This window comes from Nicotiana tabacum, chromosome 17, assembly GCF_000715075.1.
Source record: "Nicotiana tabacum cultivar K326 chromosome 17, ASM71507v2, whole genome shotgun sequence".
NCBI classification, from domain to species: domain Eukaryota; kingdom Viridiplantae; phylum Streptophyta; class Magnoliopsida; order Solanales; family Solanaceae; genus Nicotiana; species Nicotiana tabacum.
Genome location: NC_134096.1, coordinates 7,826,671 through 7,850,021, shown reverse-complemented (window position 1 = coordinate 7,850,021; position 23,351 = coordinate 7,826,671). Strand labels below are relative to the sequence as shown.

Genomic DNA, 23,351 nt, shown 5'->3' with positions numbered 1-23,351 from the left:
TAGTTGCACTGTCGAGGTTGCAGTTCGAAGCCTTGTTCGCGGTTGCTGAAGTGTTAACATTAGTTAGCTCTGGAACTCAGTAGATTGTCTCTTAACATTTTTTTTTCTGCTAAGCTATTTAGAAAATTTGCAGAACGAGCTTGAAATACTAACAGATGAAAACTGCCATTCAAGTTTGATGAAGTTAAAGGGGTTCTGTTTTCGGAAAACAGTTGCAGTTGTGCATATGAAAATCCAACTATTTTTTGTCGTTGGAGCTTCATTAATGTATTGGAGCTATCTTTTTATGTGGCATACTTTACTTTTTAGTCTGTGCCTAGAATGACACCTTTTATATATTTAAAAATAATTAATTCTAAATTATCCCGGGATTATAATTCTGAAATTATAATCCCTAAACTAATTTATCCCACCTGGGAGATCATTCTTTTCCTTTAATTGGCAGTTGGGACTTGATGCAATTTGCACAGTTGCAATAATATTGTATTGCTTTTAAATTGTATTTGCACTGATCTATATAAATTGCAAAAAGAAAAAAAGGTTACTCTATTTTATGTAGACTATATATACTTTTTCTTTTTAGTATGTTTTCAAAAACATATTTTTATATCATGAAATCATTTAATTTTAAAATTACACCTCCAAATATGAAAAAGGATAGCATGATTCACAAAGCATTTCACAGTTACGCGCAGGGTCCAGGGAAGGACAGTCATGACTCGAACTTATAATCTATAGGTCACATGAAAATAATTTTATCATTGCTCCAAGTGCTTCTCTTCTCACCTCTAAATATGAGTTCCGTTAAAAACATCACAATTTATCACATATATAAAAAATGCTTACTTTTACCAAACTTAAAGAAACAACTCGGAAGTATATTCAAGAGACTATTTCAAATTTAATGCCCAACCATTTTTTTGTCATTTTTCTACCTAACATCAATGATCTGGTGCCCTTATCCCCTTACCTCTTCACACGAATTTTCAACTTCTTATCTCAAGTTGTTGGTTTGTTGCCATATATCTCAGATTTTTCATCTTCAACATCAATTAAAAAGGTTAGTCAACCATGGTCTTAGCCTCGATTAGCTAAACAAAGTTTATTTAACTGAATTTTTATGTATGGTTATATCTGCAAAATGTTTTCTGCATTGACTTTCTTCAGTTTCAAATTTGGCGTCCAATCTTTTGTCATTTTCTACCTAATTAACATCAATGATCTCACCTTCATCCTAATTTTCAACTTCTTATCTCAAGTAGTTGGTTTGTTGAAAAGGGGAGAATTCATACATTATACATACACAAAAACAGAGAGGAGCAACCATTACATAATCTGTGTTGACTCAATATATATCTCAGATTTTTCAGTCTTCAACATCAACTAAAAAGGTTAGTCATTTAGTCTCTAATAACTTAAGAAAAGTGTGTTTAATTTTGGACAAAAAACAATTACTACTTTTTATGCATGGCTATATCTGCAAAAATGTTTTCTCCTATATATGCTTCTTTCTTCAATTTCTTTGTACTTTTACTTCTTTCTCCTGATAAAGTTTTTACATCAGATCATGGAAAGAGGAAAACAAATTGACGGAGAAAGAGAAAAAGGGGAATTAGCAAACTTTGAGGTATGCCATAATTAGTTTGTGCTAGTAGTGTGATTTGAGGTGTCATATCGGGGGCGGATCTATGTATTGAGTTGGGGGTGACACGCCACCCGGTCGCTCGGATAAAGTTTTATATACATACTAGTATTTTTTACAAAATCGCCTACATAAGGAACAAGTGGCATCCCAAATCACAAAATGACCAAAGGTGCTATGGTTGAAGTGCTGAAATTCCATGCACAACACTTGGGATCAAGACTCTTTGCATGCAATTGTTGTTCTCTTTTTGTTCTTTTTTGTTAATTTCTCTTATTTTCCTTTTCTGTTCTTTTTTGTTAATTTCTCTTATTTTCTTCATCTTAAATATTTGTTCGTATTTTATTTGGATGGATGTAATCTAATCATTTTTTATCCATATAATGTTATTTTATTAATTACAATTTTTTTTTAATAGCGATGCATTAAAGACATAATATAATATTAATCAACTACATGTAGATGGAAGGGGTGTATCGCATATTCGTTTATGCATAAAATAAATTTTAAATTGGATTGAATAAATTCAAAATGGATCGAACCGAAGTAATCCAAAACGGATTGAATCGACTGAATGTACACCCTAATTCAATATTCTTCACTAGTAGTCGTTTTACATGAAAATAGTAGCACCCGTAGCCATGAAATCCTGGATCCGCCTCTGTATCATATGTTGTGATTATTTCGTCCTTTGCTTAATCACCTCTAATTCCTTTACTTCACCTCATACTTACACACAAGCACGGATCCCTTTCTTAAAACTAATGACTTATGTTACTCTTCTAACTCCTTATATAGAATGAATAACTTAACAAAGAAAAAGAATGATCAGGATCAGATGATCATAAGAAATATTAAGAGAAAGGGAAAATGACAAAAAATCGAAGCAAATCGCCAACAATGATCAGGAACAGATGATCATAAGAAATATTCATTCTTTCTTCACTGCAAAATAATACTACAAATATAGGGATAAAATTTGATAATGGATCCATTGATTTGTTATGTACGTGAAGGGATATCAAGTGAGTTACGATCAAGCGGACTCGATATTGGTGGAGCCATGGGGAGGCAATACTGGTGAATCAGAATGGAATTACAAGTTGAAAAGTCCCATTAAAGAAATATTGATTGCTCATGGAGATATTATAGATTCCATCATGTTCAGAACCGTTACTGAACAAGGTACTACCATAGACTCCGCAAAGTTTGGTGGGGATGGAGGTCGAAGAAACAAGGTAAGTCCAAACAATTGTGGTCGACATATATATTTCTCATGATTGTCACCTTTTTCTTCTCAACTTAAATTTGTGTCATGTCATAGCAATGAGCTCAAATTATGTAAAACATTATTTATTAAGACAATTAAACTAGTAATGGCAAATTCATTTATCTTACAGCCTTCAAGTTACCTTATCAAGCTCTTGATATGAAAAATCAAGTTATAGCTCAACTTAATATGATAGTGTAGCAACTTTTTGCATTTCCAGTGTACACTACGTAAAATCTATAGTTAGATAAGCATCTGTCAAGTCAAAGATGTGAATGCACTTGTTGCTTCATATTGAACTTTGCCGCTTCCTTTACTGTCACGACCCATTTTCTGAACAAGCCGGGACCGGCACCCGATCACTAAACATGACCGAGCGAACTATCTGCGCTTATCAAATCTACTATAACTTCAAACTTTATATGCCATAAGGCAATACTGTAACCCAATACTTTTAATTAATATTAAATATCTAAAATAAACCAACTCCAAAACTTTATTCATAGTAACAAATGAATTACTGCTAAGTTATTATCAAAACATCTGAATCTTAACCCACCGACTGATAGACTGACGCACTGCTCAGGACATGAGATTTCCTGGCAAGTTCTCTAAGTAAACAAATAAATAGCTAAGTAAAGATGACTCTAAGGAATACTCCACGAACAAAAGCGGAGCTCACCAATAGCACTGGAAGAGAGGGAAGTCCTAACCCGTAGCCTACTCGCCTGCAAAATCGGTTCCTACGTTGTACCGCAGACCAACGTAGGTTCCCAAAAGAGAACGTCAGTACCATCCATTGTACTCAGTGAGTCTCAACGATAGGGGGCGAAACTTTAGTGACATATACATTGCGAGCAAAGATTCTAAATGCATGTAAAACATAAAGCTTATAAGAACAGTTCTAGAATAATTGCATAATAACAGTTTATGAGTATTCTAAAAGAAATTCTTTTTTTTTCTTTCCAAAAAAATAAAATACTTCACTTTATACTTTGGGAGTTCCAACTATCCTGACCTATTTCTGTCTTAGTCACCGTGTGATCGGCACGGGTTCGATGCCAACCTGATCGAATAGGCCCAATCCACGAGGTGCCACTCACTTCATGGTTCTTAGCACTCATGTATCATACCTTAGCATGGCTAAGTAAATTCTCAGCAACGGGACCCTTGGCTTGTGTGCTCCCTACTTTGGCACAAATAGTTTCAGGAAGTCAACTCCTTGCTCAGGACCCTCGGCCTGGACAATGACCCCTTCTCAGAATAAAGGATACTCCCAAAAAAATCTTTTCTTTCTAAAACTTTTTCTTGTGATTTTTCAAGTCTAAATCTTTTCTAAGACATCCTATACATACCCATGCTAATATCCTTAAATGTAAAGCATGGCATAAGAATGAAATAAACATTCAAAAGTATTTCTAAAGATTCTTGCTTCTTCATAAATTTTCAACATGAAAATGGCATATAAGAATAACACAAAAATCTGAAAATTTATGCACATATATCATAATAAATCATCTAAACTTTTGCTAGAACAATTCTAAGTTAATAGGTACTCACTCGCTCCAATTAAGTAAATATAAACTCTTTTAAGTAATTCACCAAACACCTTGTATGCGTATTTTTGTGAGTTAAACCATTTTAGTAATGGGTTATATCAACTCACCTCAAAACTCCTTGAGCCTATACGTAGGCCCCAGTCCAATTTATACCCGTCAAATAATTAATTCTACAAAAATCAGTGTATTTTAATTAATTTTTAAGTTTCACACCTAAGCATGGAATTTACTGTTGATATAGAGGAAGAAGGGAATTAACTATTCAATTCTTACCTATTACCACGGTAGGATAATTGACAATAGAGAATTTTACATACTTGAGTTCAGGAATTAGTGATCGGTAAAGAACCCTAAAATTTTATTTTTTGATGTCTGCGTGCACATAAGAGTGTTCTATTTCTATTCAATTCTTAAAGCCCTTTGTTCCTATGCCTTAAAGGGCTAAGGCTTGTCACACTTTTGCCTACGAGGAGCTCTTTTATGGGCTTAAGGCTCACGCGCCCTTTTTCTTTTTTTTTTCTTTTTTTTTTGACTTAACTAATATTTAATTATACCTACTTTTAATAATTAATAACATTAAAATTATTAATATTCCCCTAATTGTATATCCAATTATTTATAAATAGAGAAGTAATTCAAAATTAATTATAAGGGTTTAAATCCGTAATAGAAGTATAATTTAAGATATAAAAAAAATTAAATTAAATTATATATTTAGCGTGTCTTGAAACTTTTATATATTTGAGGAGTGTTACAATCTTCCCTCCTTAAAAACATTCTTCCTCGAATGTTGCTAGGGCCTTATTCTTAAGCTAACAATCATTCCTTAGGTCCTTGAACCTCTTAAGTTTTCTTAGCACTACTCACTCTTCCAAGGGACTCAAAATTTTGGCTAACTCCCTAAATTTTCAAAAGTTTAGGTAGAGTTTCCCTTGTAAATTGGACTATCCAAAAAACTATCCCTGTCACAAATACCACAACTACACCAACAACAACCAAAACATATACCATAACAGGCCATTCATAGGCACCATATACAACTCATAAATTAAGTACTCACACTCCGGCAAGGAGGTACCACAATAACCAACAAGAATCTAAAGCACAACACTTTAGCAATAGTAAATCACTTTAATGAGTTAAATGTAATCTGACATGACACTAAATTATTAAATAACTAAATATACTCTGACAAAAACTAAATTACTTCAACAACTAAGTATAATCTAGCTTAGACGTAAACACATGCTAACTTGTATTTAATAAATAAAATATAAATGCAAAACCAAACTTAGGTTCACATACCTTTTTTCTCAAATAAATATGGATATTTCTTCCTCATATCTTCCTCGACCTTCCACGTAGCCTCTTTTGAATCATGATTACTCCACAAAACCTTTACCGATGCTAAATCTTTTGTTCTCAACTTTCTTACTTGCCTATCGAGAATTTCTATAGGTACCTCTTCATAAGTCAAGCCTTCTTTAATTTCTATGGTATCGGCAGGTATTATATGTGACTCATCATGAATGTACTTTCTAAGCATAGACATATGAAAGACAATATGAATAAAGGACAACTCAACCGGCAACGCTAGCTCATAAGATACGTTTCCTTTCTTTTCTAGAATTTCATAAGGTCCGATAAATCTAGGACTAAGTTTCTATTTCTTACCAAACCTCATAACTCCTTTCATTGGTGAAACTTTCAAAAACACCTTGTCACCAACCATGAACTCTAAGCCACGATGCCTCTTGTCAGAATAAGACTTTTGACGACTCTGAGCCGCTTTCAGTCTTTTTCTGATTAGCTGAACTTTCTCTAAGGCCTCACAAACAAACTCTGGACCAATCAACGACACCTCTGCTGGTTCAAACCAACCTACTAGAGACCTACATCTTCGCCCATACAACACTTCATAAGGAGCCATACCAATGCTGACCTGATAACTATTATTGTAAGCAAATTCTATAATTGGCAAGTGATCATTCCAACTACCTCCAAAATCTATAACACATGCTCGCAATATATCTTCGAGAGCCTGAATGGTCCTTTCTTCCTGACCATCGGTCTGCGGATAGAAAGCGATGCTCAAATTGACCTTGGTACCTAATCTTTTCTAAAATGCTTGCCAAAAATGCGTCGTGAACTGAGGGCCTCTGTCAGATATGATTGAAACTGGAGTACTATACAATCAGACTATTTCTTTGATGTGCAACTGCGCATACTGCTCTGCGGAATCTGTCATTTTTACTCGTAGGAAATAAGCGGACTTTATCAGTCGGTCTACAATAACCCAAATTGAATCATGCTTACGGTATGTGCGAGGTAGACCTACTACAAAATCCATATTAATCATCTCCCATTTCTACTGTGATATCTCTATATCTTAAGCTAGGCCACCAGGCCTCTGATGCTCGGCTTTGACTTGCTGGCAATTCAAACATTTAGCCATATGATTTGCTACTTACTTTTTCATGCCTTTCCACCAATACAACTCTTTCAAGTCCAGATACATTTTGGTAGCACCTCGGTGGATAGAGTAACTCGAACTGTGAGCTTCTCCCATTATGGCCTTCCTAAGACCGTCTACATCAGGCACACATAACCGATTATTCAACTTCAGAAATCCATCACCTCCTAGAGTGAAAGCATTGATTTTTTTGTTTCTAACTCCTTCTTTTAACTTCACTAAGTATGGATATTCGTCTTGCTTAGCCTTAACATGCGCAACTAGAGAGGATTGCGCTAAGGCATAAGCAGTTATACCTCATTCTTCGGTCTCATCCAATCTAATTCCATCATTTGCCAGTTTTTGAATTTCTCGACCTAAAGTTCACCTTTGTGCTGCAAGATGGGCCAAGACACCCATTGACTTCCTACTAACTGTATCAGCTACCACATTAGCTTTGCCTGGGTGATAAAGGATATTGATGTTATAATCTTTCAATAGCTCGAGCCATCTTCTCTGTCTCAAATTTAATTCTTTTTGCTTGAAAATATACTGGAGGCTTTTGTGATCTGTAAACACTTCAGAATGCTCGCCATAAAGGTAGTGTCGCCATATCTTTAATGCAAACACCATTGCTGCAAGTTTCAAAATCGTGAGTGGGGTAGTTTTTTTCATGATTCTTTAACTGCCTGAAAGCATAAGCAATAACTTTTCCATCTTGCATAAGAACACAACCAGTATCCACTCTGGAGGCATCACAATACACTGTGAACCCACTCGAACTTGTCGGCAAGGTTAACACAGGTGCAATGGTCAACCTCTTTTTTAACTCATGAAAACTCTGCTCACAAGTGTCTGACCATTGGAACTTAAATGCTTTCTGGGTCAACTTAGTTAATGGAGCTGCAAGTGAGGAAAATCCCTCTGCAAACCTTCTATAGTAACCAGCTAACCCCAAGAAACTCCTGATTTTGGTTGGCGTTGTCGGCCTTGGCCAGTTTTTGACTGCTTCTGTCTTCTGAGGGTTTGGCACTAGATATCACGTGGCCTAAGAATGCCACTGACTGCAACCAGAACTCACATTTTGAAAATTTGGCGTAAAGCTCATTCTCCTTCAAGGTCTGCAAGGCTATCCTGAGGTGTTCTGCATGCTCATCCTTGTTCTTAGAGTATACCAAAATATAGTTTATAAACACGATAATAAAGGTATCAAGGAATGGCTTGAAAACTCTGGTCATGAGGTCCATGAATGCAGCTGGAGCATTTGTCAACCCGAAGGACATTACTAGAAATTCATAGTGCCCGTAGTGAGTTCTAAAGGTTGTTTTAGATATATCCTCTTCTCTGATTCTCAACTGATGGTACCCTGACCTCAAGTCTATTTTTGAAAAGTACTTTGCACCCAGAAGTTGATAAAATAAATCATCAATTCTTGGCAGTGGGTACTTGTTCTTAATGGTAACTTTATTCAACTGCCGATAGTCGACACACATTCTGAGAGACCTATCTTTCTTCTTGACAAACAGGACTGGGGCACCCCACGGTGAAATACTCGGCCTGATGAAGCCCTTGTCAAGAAGGTCTTTCAACTATTCTCTCAACTCATTAAGATCTGCTGGAGCCATCCTATAAGGAGGTATAGATATGGGTTGAGTGCCTGGCATGAGATCAATGCCAAAGTCTATGATTTTTTCAGGAGAAAGTCCGGTAAGGTCATCTAGGAAAACTTCTAGAAATTCTCTAACAACTAGCACAAAGTGAAGAGCTGGTGGTTCTGATTCTGGATTAAAGATGTGAGCCAAATAGGCGAGACAACCCTTACCGATCATTCGTTGTGCCTTAAGGTAAGAAATAAACTTACCTACCAGCGATGCTAAACTATCCTTCCACTCTAAGACTTCTTCATTTGGAAATTGGAACCTGACTATCTTAGCACGGCAATCTAACATGGCATAGTAGGAAGATAACCAACCCATACCCATGATCATATCAAAATTCACCATTTCTAACTCTATGAGATCGACCTTGGTGTTGCGACCTTGGACTGAAACTATACAACCTCTATAGACTCTTGTGACTTTCACTGACTCGCCAACTGGAGTAGCTACTAGGAATGGCTCACTAAGTTGTTCAGGTTCTAGCCCGAGGTTAATTGCAAAGTATGGAGTCATATATGAAAACGTTGAACCCGAATCAATTATGGCATAAGCATTATGTGAGCAGACTAAAAGTATACCTGTAATAGTTTCTGCAGATGCCTCTGCACTCTGACGATCAAGTGTAGCAAACAAACGGGGTTGTACCCCTCCCTGAGTAACTCGATCTGCACCTCTGCCTGCCCCATGCCCGGTCTGATTATGAGAACCACGGGCCCGAGATGGAGGAACTAGAAGGACGAGTTGATCCACCACTGAAATTACGTCGCAACTTTGGGCAGTTGGCCTTTATATGACCAATGTCTCCACAATGATAGCAACCATGAAACCCGAGCTTGCACTGACCTGAATGTTGCCGCTTACATGTTCCACAAAGACCTTGTTGGTGTGAATGTTGCTCAGCATGACTCTGGCTATGTGAGGATGATGTCCTAAAATTCTGATTCTGGCGAGACTGGTTTCCATAACTCTGAGTACATCTGAAGGAAGACCCACCACCTGACTGATGACTGGACTGAACTGGTGCTAATGACTCCTTATTAGAGGAATCTCTTCCACCTTCGCTGGATGTACCATTAAACTTGACCATTGTCCGGGCTTTCTTGTTATGCTCTTTTTCTTCTCTCCTTTGTTGCCTGTCTTTTTCTAAGTGCTTGGCGAATCCCACAACGGAGGAGAAAGCTGTCATTCCTACCGTTACAGCTGAAGTCGTATCCTTAATGTGGTAAGTCAAACCGCCAACAAACATGTGGATCTTTGCTTTTTCTGTCTTAACCATGTGAGGAGCATGCTTAGCCAACCTTATGAATTCCATATAGTACTCTTGCACACTTTTATTCCCTTGCTTGAGCTGATCGAACTCTGTAGCCTTAGCTTCCCTATCCTCTTCCGGGATAAAGTTAGCCATGAAGGCCTCTTCAAATTCTTCCCAAGTAGGAGGACCATCATCTTCATCTCTCTACTTTTCCCATATCTGAAACTAAGCGCCAGCCACATCTCTAAGCTGGTAAGCAGCCAGCTCCACAGCTTCATCATCAAATGCCTTCATCGCTCGAAGGGCTTTCTTGACCCCCTCCAGCCACAACATTAGATCTTCATCAGCTATAGAACCATGGAACAATGGAGGACTCAACGTCAAAAACTCATTCACTCTAGAGGGCTCAGAATTGTTCTGTCTATTTGATTGAGGTGGAATCTCATCTCTTCTCTCATTCTGGTTGTCCATGAAAGCTTTAAACATCTCCATAGTACTGTTGACAACATTAAACATCTGACCCACCTCTGGAGATATAGCTGTCTGAGTCGGAGCTGCTATTGGGGGCGGTATTGGATCCTGAGGTACTGGATCATCATGCTCCACCCCTTCTTCATGTTCAACCCGGGGTACTTGAACCCCCTTTGTGGATTTACCCTTCCTTTTATGAGTCAAAGCCTTCTTAGTTCTACCTTGAGCCACAATAGTACCAATAGTTTCTTGAGTAGCATCCTGAGTGTCGGTGTTAGAGTTGTGAGTACGAGCCATTTTTGCGAGTTTTGGAGAAACGAATATATTAGATAATATCTTAGAGGTAGGATCTACTGCACAATCTAAATCATGAAAAATATGACACTTTTTCTAAATGCTCATAGCCTCCTGTTTATAAGTATGGAGCACTTAATACCCATAAACAAGATTCTACTAACACGGCTTCATAGACCCCTAGGACTCCATAAACCAGAGGCTCTGATACCAAGTTTGTCACGACCCATTTTCTGAACAAGCCGGGACCGGCACCCGATCACTAAACATGACCGAGCGAACTATCTGCGCTTATCAAATCTACTATAACTTCAAACTTTATATGCCATAAGGCAATACTGTAACCAAATACTTTTAATTAATATTAAATATCTAAAATAAACCAACTCCAAAACTTTATTCATAGTAACAAATGAATTACTGCTAAGTTATTATCAAAACATCTGAATCTTAATCCACCGACTGATAGACTGACGCACTGCTCAGGACATGAGATTTCCTGGCAAGTTCTCTAAGTAAACAAATAAATAGCTAAGTAAAGATGACTCTAAGGAATACTCCACGAACAAAAGCGGAGCTCACCAATAGCACTGGAAGAGAGGGAAGTCCTAACCCGTAGCCTACTCGCCTGCAAAATCGGTTCCTACGTTGTACCGCAGACCAACGTAGGTTCCCAAAAGAGAACGTCAGTACCATCCATTGTACTCAGTGAGTCTCAACGATAGGGGGCGGAACTTTAGTGACATATACATTGCGAGCAAAGATTCTAAATGCATGTAAAACATAAAGCTTATAAGAACAGTTCTAGAATAATTGCATAATAACAGTTTATGAGTATTCTAAAAGAATTTTTTTTTTTATTTCCAAAAAAATAAAATACTTCACTTTATACTTTGGGAGTTCCAACTATCCTGACCTATTTCTGTCTTAGTCACCGTGTGATCGGCGTGGGTTCGATCCCAACCTGATCGAATAGGCCCAATCCATGAGGTGCCACTCACTTCATGGTTCTCAGTGCTCATGTATCATACCTTAGCATGGCTAAGTAAATTCTTAGCAACGGGACCCTTGGCTCGTGTGCTGCCTACTTTGTCACAAGTAGTTTCAAGAAGTCAATGCCTTGCTTAGGACCCTCGGCCTCGACGATGACCCCTTCACAGAATAAAGGATACTCCCAAAAAAATATTTTCTTTCTAAAACTTCTTCTTGTGATTTTTCAAGTCTAAATCTTTTCTGGGACATCCTATACATATCCATACTGGTATCCTTAAATGTAAAGCATGGCATAAGAATGAAATAAACATTCAAAAGTATTTCTAAAGATTCTTGCTTCTTCATAAATTTTCAACATGAAAATGGCATATAAGAATAACACAAAAATATGAAAATTTATGCACATATATCATAATAAATCATCTAAAATTTTGCTAGAACAATTCTAAGTTAATAGGTACTCAATCGCTCTAATTAAGTAAATATAAACTCTTTTAAGCGATTCATCAAACACCTTGTATGCATGTTTTTGTGAGTTAAACCACTTTAGTAAAGGGTTATATCAACTCACCTCAAAACTCCTTGAGCCAATACGTAGGCCCCAGTCTAATTTATACCCGTCAAATAATTGATTCTACAACAATCAGTGTATTTTAATTAATTTTAAAGTTTCAAACCTAAGCATGGAATTTACTGTTGATATAGGGGGGAAAGGAAATTAACTATTCAATTCTTATCTATTACCAGTGAAGGATAATTGACAATAGAGAATTTTACATACCTGAGTTCAGGAATTAGTGATTGGTAAAGCACCCTAAAATTTTATTTTTTGATGTCTGCGTGCCTTGCGTGAACAGAGCAGTGTTCTGTTTCTATTCAACTCTTAAAGCCCTTTGTTCCTTTGCCTTAAAGGGCTAAGGCTTGTCACGCTTTTGCCTGCCAGGAGCCTTTTATGGGCTTAAGGCTCACGTGCCCTTTTTCTTTTGTTTTCTCTTTCTTTTTTTTTTTGACTTAACTAGTATTTAATTATACACACTTTTAATAATTAATAACATTAAAATTATTTATATTCCCCTAATTTTATATCCAATTATTTATAAATAGAGAAGTAACTCAAAATTAATCACAAGGGTTTAAATTCGTAATAGAAGTATAATTTAAGATACAAAATAAATTAAATTAAATTCTATATTTAGCGTGTCTTGAAACTTTTATAGATTTGAGGAGTGTTACATTTGCATTGAGAGGATTTAACTAAGTGTCCAAATTTGCTTTAGGTCACAGATTCCGAATCCTAATATGACATTCTTGCACTTTTATGAATTCTTGTCAAAATTCCCGACTTTGCTACTTATTTAACCGATATGTGATTTGCAATAATCGCAGGTTGTTATTGAGGCAACTTCATTGGAATATTTAAAAGGCATCAAGGGGACATTTGGGCGTTATTATGGCCATTCGGTTATAAAATCTCTATGTTTTATAACTAATGCAAAGAATTATGGACCATTTGGGTGTGAGGCCGGTGGAACCCCATTTTCACTTTGTGATGAAAGAAGGTGTAGCTATTGTGGGATTTCACGGGCGATCGGAGTTGTACCTTAATGCTGTTGGTGTTTATTTGCAGAAACTTGCTCCTCCCACTTCAGCAAAGGAACCTATGGTTGAAGATATTGAAATCCGTGATGTATGTTGTGATTATTCCCTCCTTCGTTTAATCACCTCTACTTCAGTTTCTTCACCTCATACTTCAGCAAATGAACCTATGGTTGAAGATATTGAAATCCATGACGTCCGTACTACTTTTTCTCTTAATATAATGAATCGGATAAATTTTGTTTCTTGTTTGTTTTATTTTATTTCTTTCCTATTAATTATGACTTTATATACTAAACCAACAGATGCATGCCACGTGTCTGCACATAAATTTATTTAACTTAATATATGTTCTTACGTTATTAAATCGCTTAACCATTATAAGTTAGTATGATTTGATATAAATATCGAGTACGAGCAAGTTTGTGCTGTCACAGACATGTGCATTCACTATTTTATAACAAAGAATAGGAACTTGTTGATAGAATTATAAACTTCTTGTTGTAAGAATAAATAAACAATTAAACATAATAAAGCTTATCAATCCTGGTTAGTTATGATTTTCAAGAGGTTGTGTTTATATGTTTGACAGTTACTTCTATTCATCTCTTCCTCGGAATGGTTAGAATATATCTTCACTAAATCGTCCATCGCCCTTTTTAGTGCATAATCTAGTAAATTGAAGGGGGGGGGGGGGAGGGGGGACACCAGCTGAACATATGCATAGTAAACCATTTTCTTGACATGCTTATTTTGGATCCATAACCAGTTGCTCAAACTCTAAGAACATAATATATAGAGAATTAACTGTCTTTCTTTGTGATAATTTGATATAATGTTTGGTCTTTTTGTAGGTGTCATTATCTACCCTTCGCAAGGACACTCTCAATGTTCTGGATTTCATAGAGAGCTTAAAGAATGAAGAAATTAGATTCTAACTGAAAAGCTGATATTAGAGCTGGACTTCCTCCTTCTGAATCTCCATCATCTTTCCAAGTATCATGCCGAACAACTTTCTCCATTCATGACTGAATATGAGATTCTTCAGAATGTATGTGGCAACATAAGAGATTTCCACGAGTTGATAGTGAATGGGTGTGTTGGGCATGAGATTGTTGAATATGTCTTACCTCAGTTTCAACTAATGGCTGAGAGAGTAGGACGCTTCCTATGGCCTTATCAAATTGGTGGACACTCTCGACTCTTCAAGCTAGAACATCTATTCTTGGAGATTATTCCAACTCAGTTGGAGGTTATGCACATATGTTTTACAAATTTGAACGCTTCAACATCAGCAGAAGTTGGACACTTTATTAAGCAACTCCTAGAAACCTCTCCGGACATTCTTAGAGAATATCTGATTCATCTACAAGATCACATGATAAATGTTATTACCGCTAGCACTCCAGGGGCTCGAAACATTCATATCATGGTAGAGTTCCTATTAATCATTCTCACTGATGTGCCTAAGGACTTTATTCATAATGGCAAGTTGTTTGAATTCCTAGCACGTGTTGGAGCACTTACCAGGGACATATCAACTATTGCTCGCAACTTAGAAGAGAAATCAAAGAATGGAGAGAGTACCAAAGAAACAAATAGTGCAACTCTAGGATTGCTCAAAAATATTGAACTCCTAAAGAGAGAACTCAAAGATGTTTACCTGAAAGCCCCGGACTCATCTCAACTCTGCTTTCCCATGAGTGATGGACCCCTGTTCATGCATCTTCTACTTAGACACTTAAACGATTTGCTCAATTCCAATGCTTATTTAGTTGCTTTGATAAATGAAGAAATCAGGCTGGTGAAAGAAGATCTAGAATTCATAAGATCTTTTTTCGGGAATGTTGAGCAAGAATTATATAAAGATCTATGGGCACGTGTTTCAGATGTGGCATACGAGACAAAAGATGTCATTGATTCAATTATTGAAAGAGATAATGGTCTCTTACATCTTATTTTCTCACTTCCCTTTGCCATAGAAAAGATCAATCTTATCAAAAAAGAGGTCTCAAATTTACTTAAGAAGATTCCCAAGAACATGGGCGTCATTGTTGTGAACTCTCCCAACAAGCCAGTTGCACGTAAATCATCAATATCTGGTAAAATAATCGTAGGTTTTGAAGAAGAGACATACTTGATAATTAGGAACCTCACTAGTGGACCAAAAGCGCTAGATGTCATTTCGATCACTGGTATGCCGGGTTCTGGTAAAACTACTTTGGCGTACAAAGTGTATAATGATAAGTCAGTTTTTGGTCATTTTGACATCCGTGCATGGTGTACAGTCGATCAAAAGTATGACAAGATAGAGTTGCTGAAAAAACTTTTTAATCAAGTTGTTGGCTCAACTTCGAAATTCGGTAAGAATATTGATGTTGTCTTAGATGAGCTACGGAAACATCTGTTTGGAAAGAGGTACCTTATAGTCTTAGATGATTTGTGGGACACTGCAGCATGGGAAGACTTGACAAGACCTTTTCCTGAAGTTGAGAAAGGAAGTCGAATTATTTTGACGACTCGAGAAAAGAAAGTGGCTATGCATGCACAACGCCACAGTGTTCCTCTTGACATTCGATTGCTAAAACTGGAAGAAAGTTGGGAGTTATTAGAGAAAAAGGTCTTTGGAAAAGAAAGTTGCCCTGATGAACTACTGGATGTTGGAAAAGAGATAGTCCAAAACTGCAAACGGCTTCCTTTGGTGGTTGATTTGATTGCTGGAGTCATTGCGGGGAAGGAAAAGAAAAGGAGTGTGTGGCTTGAAGGATTTGCGGAACACACAGAGATGAACAGTGTGGAAGAAGTGATGGATGTTTATATGGAAAATTTAATTTCCAGTAGCTTGGTTATTTCTTTTAATGAGATAGGTAAAATCCAGACTTGCCAAATTCATGATCTTGTGCATGACTTTTGTTTGATAAAAACAAGAGAGGAAAAGTTGTTTGACGAGATAAGTTCAAGTGCTCCATCATCATCTTCTTCAGATCTGATGCCACGTCAAATAAACATGGATGGTCAGGGGCACTTAGGGCATAATAATTTTATCCTGTTCGATTCAAAATATAAAAGGCATTCTGGTAAACACCTCTATTCTTTGAGGATAACTGACAACATATATAACAACAATAATGATATATGCCACCTAAGACACTTGAGGCTTCTTAGAGTGTTGCAACTGGATAGGTTTTGTATCACTGTGAATGATTCTTTGCTGAATGAAATATGCACATTGGTTCATTTGAGGTACTTAAACATTCGGACACAAGTTAAATCTCTGCCTTCGTCTTTTTCAAATCTCTGGAATCTGGAAACTCTATGGGTGTATAAATACGGACCACCCATGGTACTATTACCAACAATTTGGAATCTTGTAAAGTTGCGAGTGCTGGGCATAGATGATTGTTCTTTCTTTGATTTGGATAAGAATGAGCCAATACTGATAGCAGAGGACTCAAAGTCAGAGAACTTGAGATTAATACACGGACTCGAAGTTTCTTATTCAAAAGACACAGAGGATATTTTCAAAAGGTTTCCCAATCTTCAAGAGCTTAGATTTAATCTCAAGGAATCATGGGATTGTTCAACAGGGAGATATTGGTTCCATAAATTGGACTTCCTAAATGAACTAGAATCTCTCAAAGTAACTTTTGAAAGTTCAAATTCAAATGATAGTGCGCTCTCTGTAGCGACAAATAGGTCGTTGTGGGATTTTTATTTCCCTTCGAGTTTGAAAGATCTGTGGTTGTGTCAGTTTCCTTTGACATCCGGTTCACTATCAACAATAGCGAAACTTCCCAAGCTTGAAGATCTGTACCTTGAAGACGCAATCATCGAGGGGGAAGGATGGAACATGGGGGAGGAAGACACCTTCCAGAAACTCAAATGTCTGACGTTGCAGCGAGTGAATCTTGCTAAGTGGGAGGTTAGAGAGGAATCCTTTCCTGCGCTTGAGAAATTACGACTGTGGTACTGTCGTAAGCTTGAGGAGATTCCACCTAGTGTTGGGGAGGAACCCTCAACTTGAAGAATCTGCTCTGAAGATTAAGCAAGATGTTGAAGATATGACGGGGGATATTCAGGTCCTTGTTTATAACTGATCAAGTTATGAGCACTTTTACCCTGGGAAAATATGTGAGTACAGACGAATTTATTACCTCCTCATTTTCATTATATGTGGCAGAGTTTGACCAATGTAATTTTCTTTTGCAGAACGCATGTACGGAATACACCCTCAGACATATAAATTCTATTTCCGTTCTTCTTTTCTTCATTTTGTGGGTAAATATACCCAGCATTTGTTCTTTCAAATTGTTGTTCTTGTATAATCTATTTTCTTCTTCGGCATGGCTTGAATTGTTTGCATATCATATGTTACTCCTCAAGTCCAGAAACATACACGGGATTGCTAACTCTCTGCAATGATGGGATAATATTCACTCAGATATTGATTAATTGTGATGCAGGCAGCAAGAATCAGCCCATCGACGCATTTGGAGTTGAGGCTGCTGTATCTTGATCAAGATGTTTCAATAGGTGCTTCTGTACAATACATTAATGCATGATATCCCATCGCAAACTTCAGAAAAATGTACTCATCCTAATGTGAGTAAAGATGCAGTATTTCAGTTTAATTTGAGTACTACTGCTACTGAGTAGTTGTGATAATATAAGGGAAGCTGAAAATTTAGTCCAAATGTGCAAGAGACACTAAGCTATCTCCTCCTTCACTGATACCTTGTGCTTTCAATACCTTCTGCAGACTGAACATGGAAGAAGTACAAAGTTGTGGGAATGTACAAAGCAGCGGAAGCCTATATCTTGATGCATATGCTTAGTGTTCCGAGAAATGCTATCATAATATGGACTAATCATGTTGGAGTCTTGATGTTGAATACTTATATAGTTTTGGTGATGCTAAGCTTCGATAGCACTCTGTCACATACTCACCAACTTTGGCTGCAAAAACTAACTCATGATGCAAAAAGTTGTAAACTGCCCAGAAAGATAAACTTATCTTTCCTGTTCCTTCCTTTTTCATGTTCAAAGATATAATCTTATCTTTCCTGTTCCTTTATTTTTTGTGTTCAAAGATAATCCAACATTTTAAGTGAGCAAATGTAAAATACCACCACAACACTACGTCTTTCATGTGTGCTAATGAGCTCAAGTGACTGTATAACCTGAAAGTGACATGCTTGAATATAGGCGGGTACAGTGATGAAAAAGTTATGAATGCAATACAATGCCATTCTCCTCATCTCTTTCACCAATTGAGCTCAAATGCCACACAACTGAGTGGCTCAAATTTGTAAAGCAGAATAATGCGTGTAATGTCACTTCCACTATTACTATTCATATTTGTTCTGCTTTCTACCGCAGCTGGTAGTTGTGATAATATAAGGAAAGCTGAAAAAATTAATCCAAATGTAGATATAATTGTCACCTCCTTCACTGATACATTGTGCTTTGAATATCTTCAACAGACCGGAACATGGCTATTACCTCCTTCACTGATGAGCATACTACTTCTCCTGTTCCTCCATCAAGAATCTTTCAAGGCCTTCATCGTTGATTCTCACAATTTCATACCAAAGTTGATGCCACGAGCTATTAAAAAGTATTGAATTTTTCCAGGGTGATGGAAGTGTTGATTAGACTCCCTTTTTAATCTTTAGTAATTTTTAACCGTGTTTTCTTTTCTGCAGGTTGAAACTTTAAGTCCATATATAAGTATTGGATCGATGAGTTCAATGACGAGAAGTTTGTTTAAAAATACACTTTGATTGAAGGTGATGCCTTGATAGACAAACTCGAAAAAATAATTTTGGTGGTTTCATCTCTAAGGTAATTTCAAGCTCATAATATACTTACATGGATAGCGATTTCAAGCTCAAGGAAAAAGAAGTCAAGGCAGGCGAAGAAAAGTATTGGCAATGCACAAAGCAGTGGAAGACTATGAGATATGCTTAGCTAGTGTTGCGAGAAATGCTGTATATCTGGCGTATATTATGTTGTTTCCAAGTTTGTTATTTGTGTTGGTTTGGAAGTGTTGCCTCTGGTTTGTCAATAAGTATATCTAAGTATGCTATTGCTCAGACTTTGCAATTAGATGCAGCTGCAGCTAGCTTGACATGTATAGATAATTTAGCTGTACAGAGGCTGCAACTCTTGCTCCTTTAGCTGTGTAACAACACACAATTAGAAGCTCATTGAAAATGCAATAACTTTCCTCAAATAATAAAATATATTATGAGGAACTATATATATCACCTAGAGCAATTACATACACAGAATCTAATACAGGAAGGTTCGGATGGAACTATAAATCACCTAGAGCAACGTGAATATTTCAACCAGTCATCTTCTTAAATCATCCAAGAGGAATAACTAAGAGGTTTGATGTTGTTAGGATTAATTTTGCTTTCAAAAAATTGAATTTTCTTACTTAATACACTACACATCTATTACACTTTTCCTCCAGTTGGTTCAGTACATGCTTGGATATCTTACACCTGTCCACTTTTTAGATCTAAAGGTCAAGACTTATTTAAATTAATAAACAACCCCTTAACTGTAGTTTGACTAAAAGTTAGTTTTCTCTCTCTACGAAATTGGCAAGAGAAGAACAGTAGCTCGAAAATATAGCTGGGAATTTCCTTGTGGGTGGAAAACAATTTTCTTACCATGGAAATCATCTGTTCAGGAGAGGAACTGTGGAAGATTCTGTCATGAGCTGTAGTCTAAATGTAACCAACGGGGTTCGAAACTGGAGGTAATGAATTAGTCATTTAATTACCAAATAGACGGCTAAGATTAGAGAAGAATAAATGAGTATCAAGGGCCGAGATATTGCCAGCTAAGCTCTTTCAAATTCAGTTACATAGCTAACAAATTGGAGAGAGAACGACATTCACGACCTGTGTGAATATCAATGGTGGAAGGAACCAGGATGAAAGTAATGGATAAAAAATTAGTCAAGCACGATGAAGTGTTGGAGGAGATGTGCAATAGCCAAAGGGAACGCGGTAATACGCAGGTGGGGATCCAAGGCACCTTGGAGCTCATTCTGGATCGTCTGACGGCATTGGAACCGAAGCAAAATCGAGGGTCGGAGACTGTTAACCCAGCTGGAGATAGATTGTTACTTATGCCAGCACCGAACACACGACTCAATAGGCAAGGATTGCCCATTCCACCTCCCAAATGGGAGCTGCCCAGCTTTGAAGGCCATGAACCCAAGGTATGGACCCGAAAATGCGAAAGGTATTTTAACTTGTACAAAACTGGTGAAAATCAAAAAGTTGAAGTCGCTGCTCTATATTTGAATGGATTGGCTGAGACTTGGTATAATTCATTTGTTCTAAGTAATGGGATAATAACTTGGGCCGTATTTAAAGAGGAATTATGCATACGATTTGGTGACGTTTTGATGGAGGATATAGTAGAACTCGTTATCTTAATATTATATATGCCCCTGAAGGTAGTGTGTACGCAGCCTTACCCTTACCTTATGCAAGTCGAGAGACTGTTTTCGATAGACCCTCGGCTCAATCTAACAAAGTCGCAACATTAAAGCAACAAATTTATAACAATGAAAAGAGTCATGGCAAATAGCACATACACGAGTGTACATGCCCCCTCCCACCCAAAAATATAATAGTAACATTGTTCAACAGCACAACAGGAAGAGTTCAAACTCTTTATTTGTAACTAATTCAGTGTTGTCAAAGGCGCGCTTGCCCTGAAGCGAGTACAAACCATGTCGAGAGCTTCGCCTCGCTTAGCGGGCACTGCAGTGCCGTGATCACGGCTCTAAGGCATGCTTTTCCTTGCCAATGAGCATAATCCTGAAGATCGACACTAAAACGATTGATACTTTCCTTTACTATACTTTTTTTTAATTTCTTTGTCCGTATATTTAATATTCATGCATAATCCTGAAGGCATGCTTTATTTGCACCTTGTGCTTAAAGCCCTAGTGGACCTTAGAGACTTTTTGCACTTTTCGCCTTTGATAGTACTGAACTAATTGTTGTGAAGTCGCTCAACAAATGGTAAGATTTATGGGATATGAGCTTCGATCCTCTCCATAACCTTTAGCTCCCAATGTTCCCACCACAACCAGCAATGCAAATACACAAGGCCCGGGCAAATAAATGCATGAGAAAGATTAACATGGAACTAATACCTGCACACTTCCTAACACAGAAGCCACAGAGCAATTCCCGTTACTATATCACGTTGATGTTGCATCTTCATCAATTATCCAAACAAAGTTATGTTAGGTTTCAAAATTCAGTGATGACTAAAAAAAAAGTTGAATATTCTCTACTAATGTATCTATCACATGTGCAAGTTAACTATTCAAATCACAAGAAGAAAAGTGCATCAGAGTAGGGAAGAAACAAAGGAATGTCCAACGACAACTATCACATCCAAATTCTTCTATCAAGTGTGTACATCAAGAAAACAAGGAAGGAAAGTGAATCAATCAACTATGTAAAATAGACGAAAGACTATCAAGTAAGGAGGAGGGAATCAATCAATTGTGCAAAATCAACGAAAGACTCAATTTCAGTGATTGGAAATAAGTTCAAGGCAAATCCAGCATATTAACTAAGGATGAATCTGGCCCTGCTTCGTGCGCTGGATTCAAGAGGAATCCCCCAGGTCCTATTATTAGAACACATTGCCTCAAAAGGAAAATTATATAATCAACGATTTTCCAAAATATCATAGAAAGGAACCAACAGCCTCATTAAGCTCTATATAAGAAAAGAAGAAAGGACTAGGATTTTATGCAACTTTCATACAAAATTTTCAATCTTTCTACTTACAAAAATATTGTATTCCTAAGCTTACTAATGTCTCAAAAGATAGAGAGAAAAAAGAAAGCAATTGAAAGATTGTGTCAAGAATTTATTTGTAACTCGTTTGTGGTAAACGTGAAGAAAATCACACTCTCATTTGTAACTGTTCGATTGAAGATCTAAGAGAACCCTTGTGACCCAAGGGAACTGGATGTAGGTGCTACATCAGTACACGAACTAGTATAAAAATCTATGTCTCTCCTGTTTATTTTTATTACTCTCCATTACTTTTATTTGTTGTACTAATTATTGTCTGCAGAACCTTGGTAGTCAACTAAGAACAAAGTTAGTCGACTAAAGAATTTTTACAACCCCCCCCCCCCCCCCCCCCCCCCGTACTTTCAATTGATATTAGAGCAAGTCTCACACTCAAGAGAAAAATATTTGCTTAAAAGCAAAGTGAGTAAACATCATGTGAACAGATACTATTGTTGGAGTACTATTTCAAGAAAGGAACTTCACAAGTCAGGCCACCTACTTCAATTGACAGTATTTATCACATTAGAAAGTGTGTATGGAACCATATGCAAAGTCATATGACATCAAAGTTTGGCATGTCATCAAAAAGGGAGATCTCCCCCTGCCACAAGGAAAAAAGGACAAAACTACTGAAGGCCGAGTATCTTCTGATCCACTAGACTTAGATAAATATACTAACGAACATGCTGATGTGGTGCAAGTAAATACCAAAGCCAAGAACCTCATGTATAATGCAATAAGTGGTGAGGAATATGAAAAGATCTCAAGCTATGAGACTGTGAAGCAAATATGGGACAAGCTAGAAGTTACCTATAAAGGAACAAACAAAGTCAAATAAACAAGAATAAATCTACTGATTCATGACTGTGAACTATTTCAAATGAAAGATGGAGAATCAGTGGAAGAGATATTCTCTCGATTCAGCAAAATTGTTGGAGACCTGAAATCCTTTGGTAGAATAGTAAAAAATGGAGAACAAGTCAGGAAAATATTGAGAAGTCTACCTACAGTCTGGAAACCCAAAGTCATCACATTGGAATGACAAGACCTTGATAAAATGTTATATGATGAACTCAGAGGTGATATTATTGCCTTTGAAAAGACTCGCTTGAATAGACGAGTGAAATAAGAAAAAAAGAAAACCATTGCATTTAAAACAACATTGGCTGATTCAGAATATGAAGAAGAATAAAAAGAAGAAAATCGTTGTGTTTAAAACAACATTGGCTGAGTTAGAAAGAAGAAGAAGAAGAAAAACCAAAATAGCTATGCTCTCCAAAGTAGTATCAAGTATGTTGAGAAGAAACCGAAATAG

General features: G+C 37.0%; 1 protein-coding gene across 1 annotated transcript; it reads left to right on the top strand.

Annotated features, from left to right (window-relative positions):
• The first annotated feature begins 1,069 nt into the window (after positions 1 to 1,069).
• Positions 1,070 to 19,262, top strand: LOC142171502 (putative late blight resistance protein homolog R1A-3). Its single transcript, XM_075233960.1, has 9 exons — positions 1,070 to 1,391; positions 1,565 to 1,627; positions 2,659 to 2,880; positions 12,978 to 13,278; positions 14,042 to 17,318; positions 17,397 to 17,465; positions 17,651 to 17,789; positions 17,947 to 18,804; positions 18,893 to 19,262. Exon 5 carries the CDS (start codon positions 14,212 to 14,214, stop codon positions 17,209 to 17,211), a length of 3,000 nt encoding a protein of 999 aa, XP_075090061.1. The 5' UTR covers positions 1,070 to 1,391; positions 1,565 to 1,627; positions 2,659 to 2,880; positions 12,978 to 13,278; positions 14,042 to 14,211; the 3' UTR covers positions 17,212 to 17,318; positions 17,397 to 17,465; positions 17,651 to 17,789; positions 17,947 to 18,804; positions 18,893 to 19,262.
• Positions 19,263 to 23,351: the final 4,089 nt, after the last annotated feature.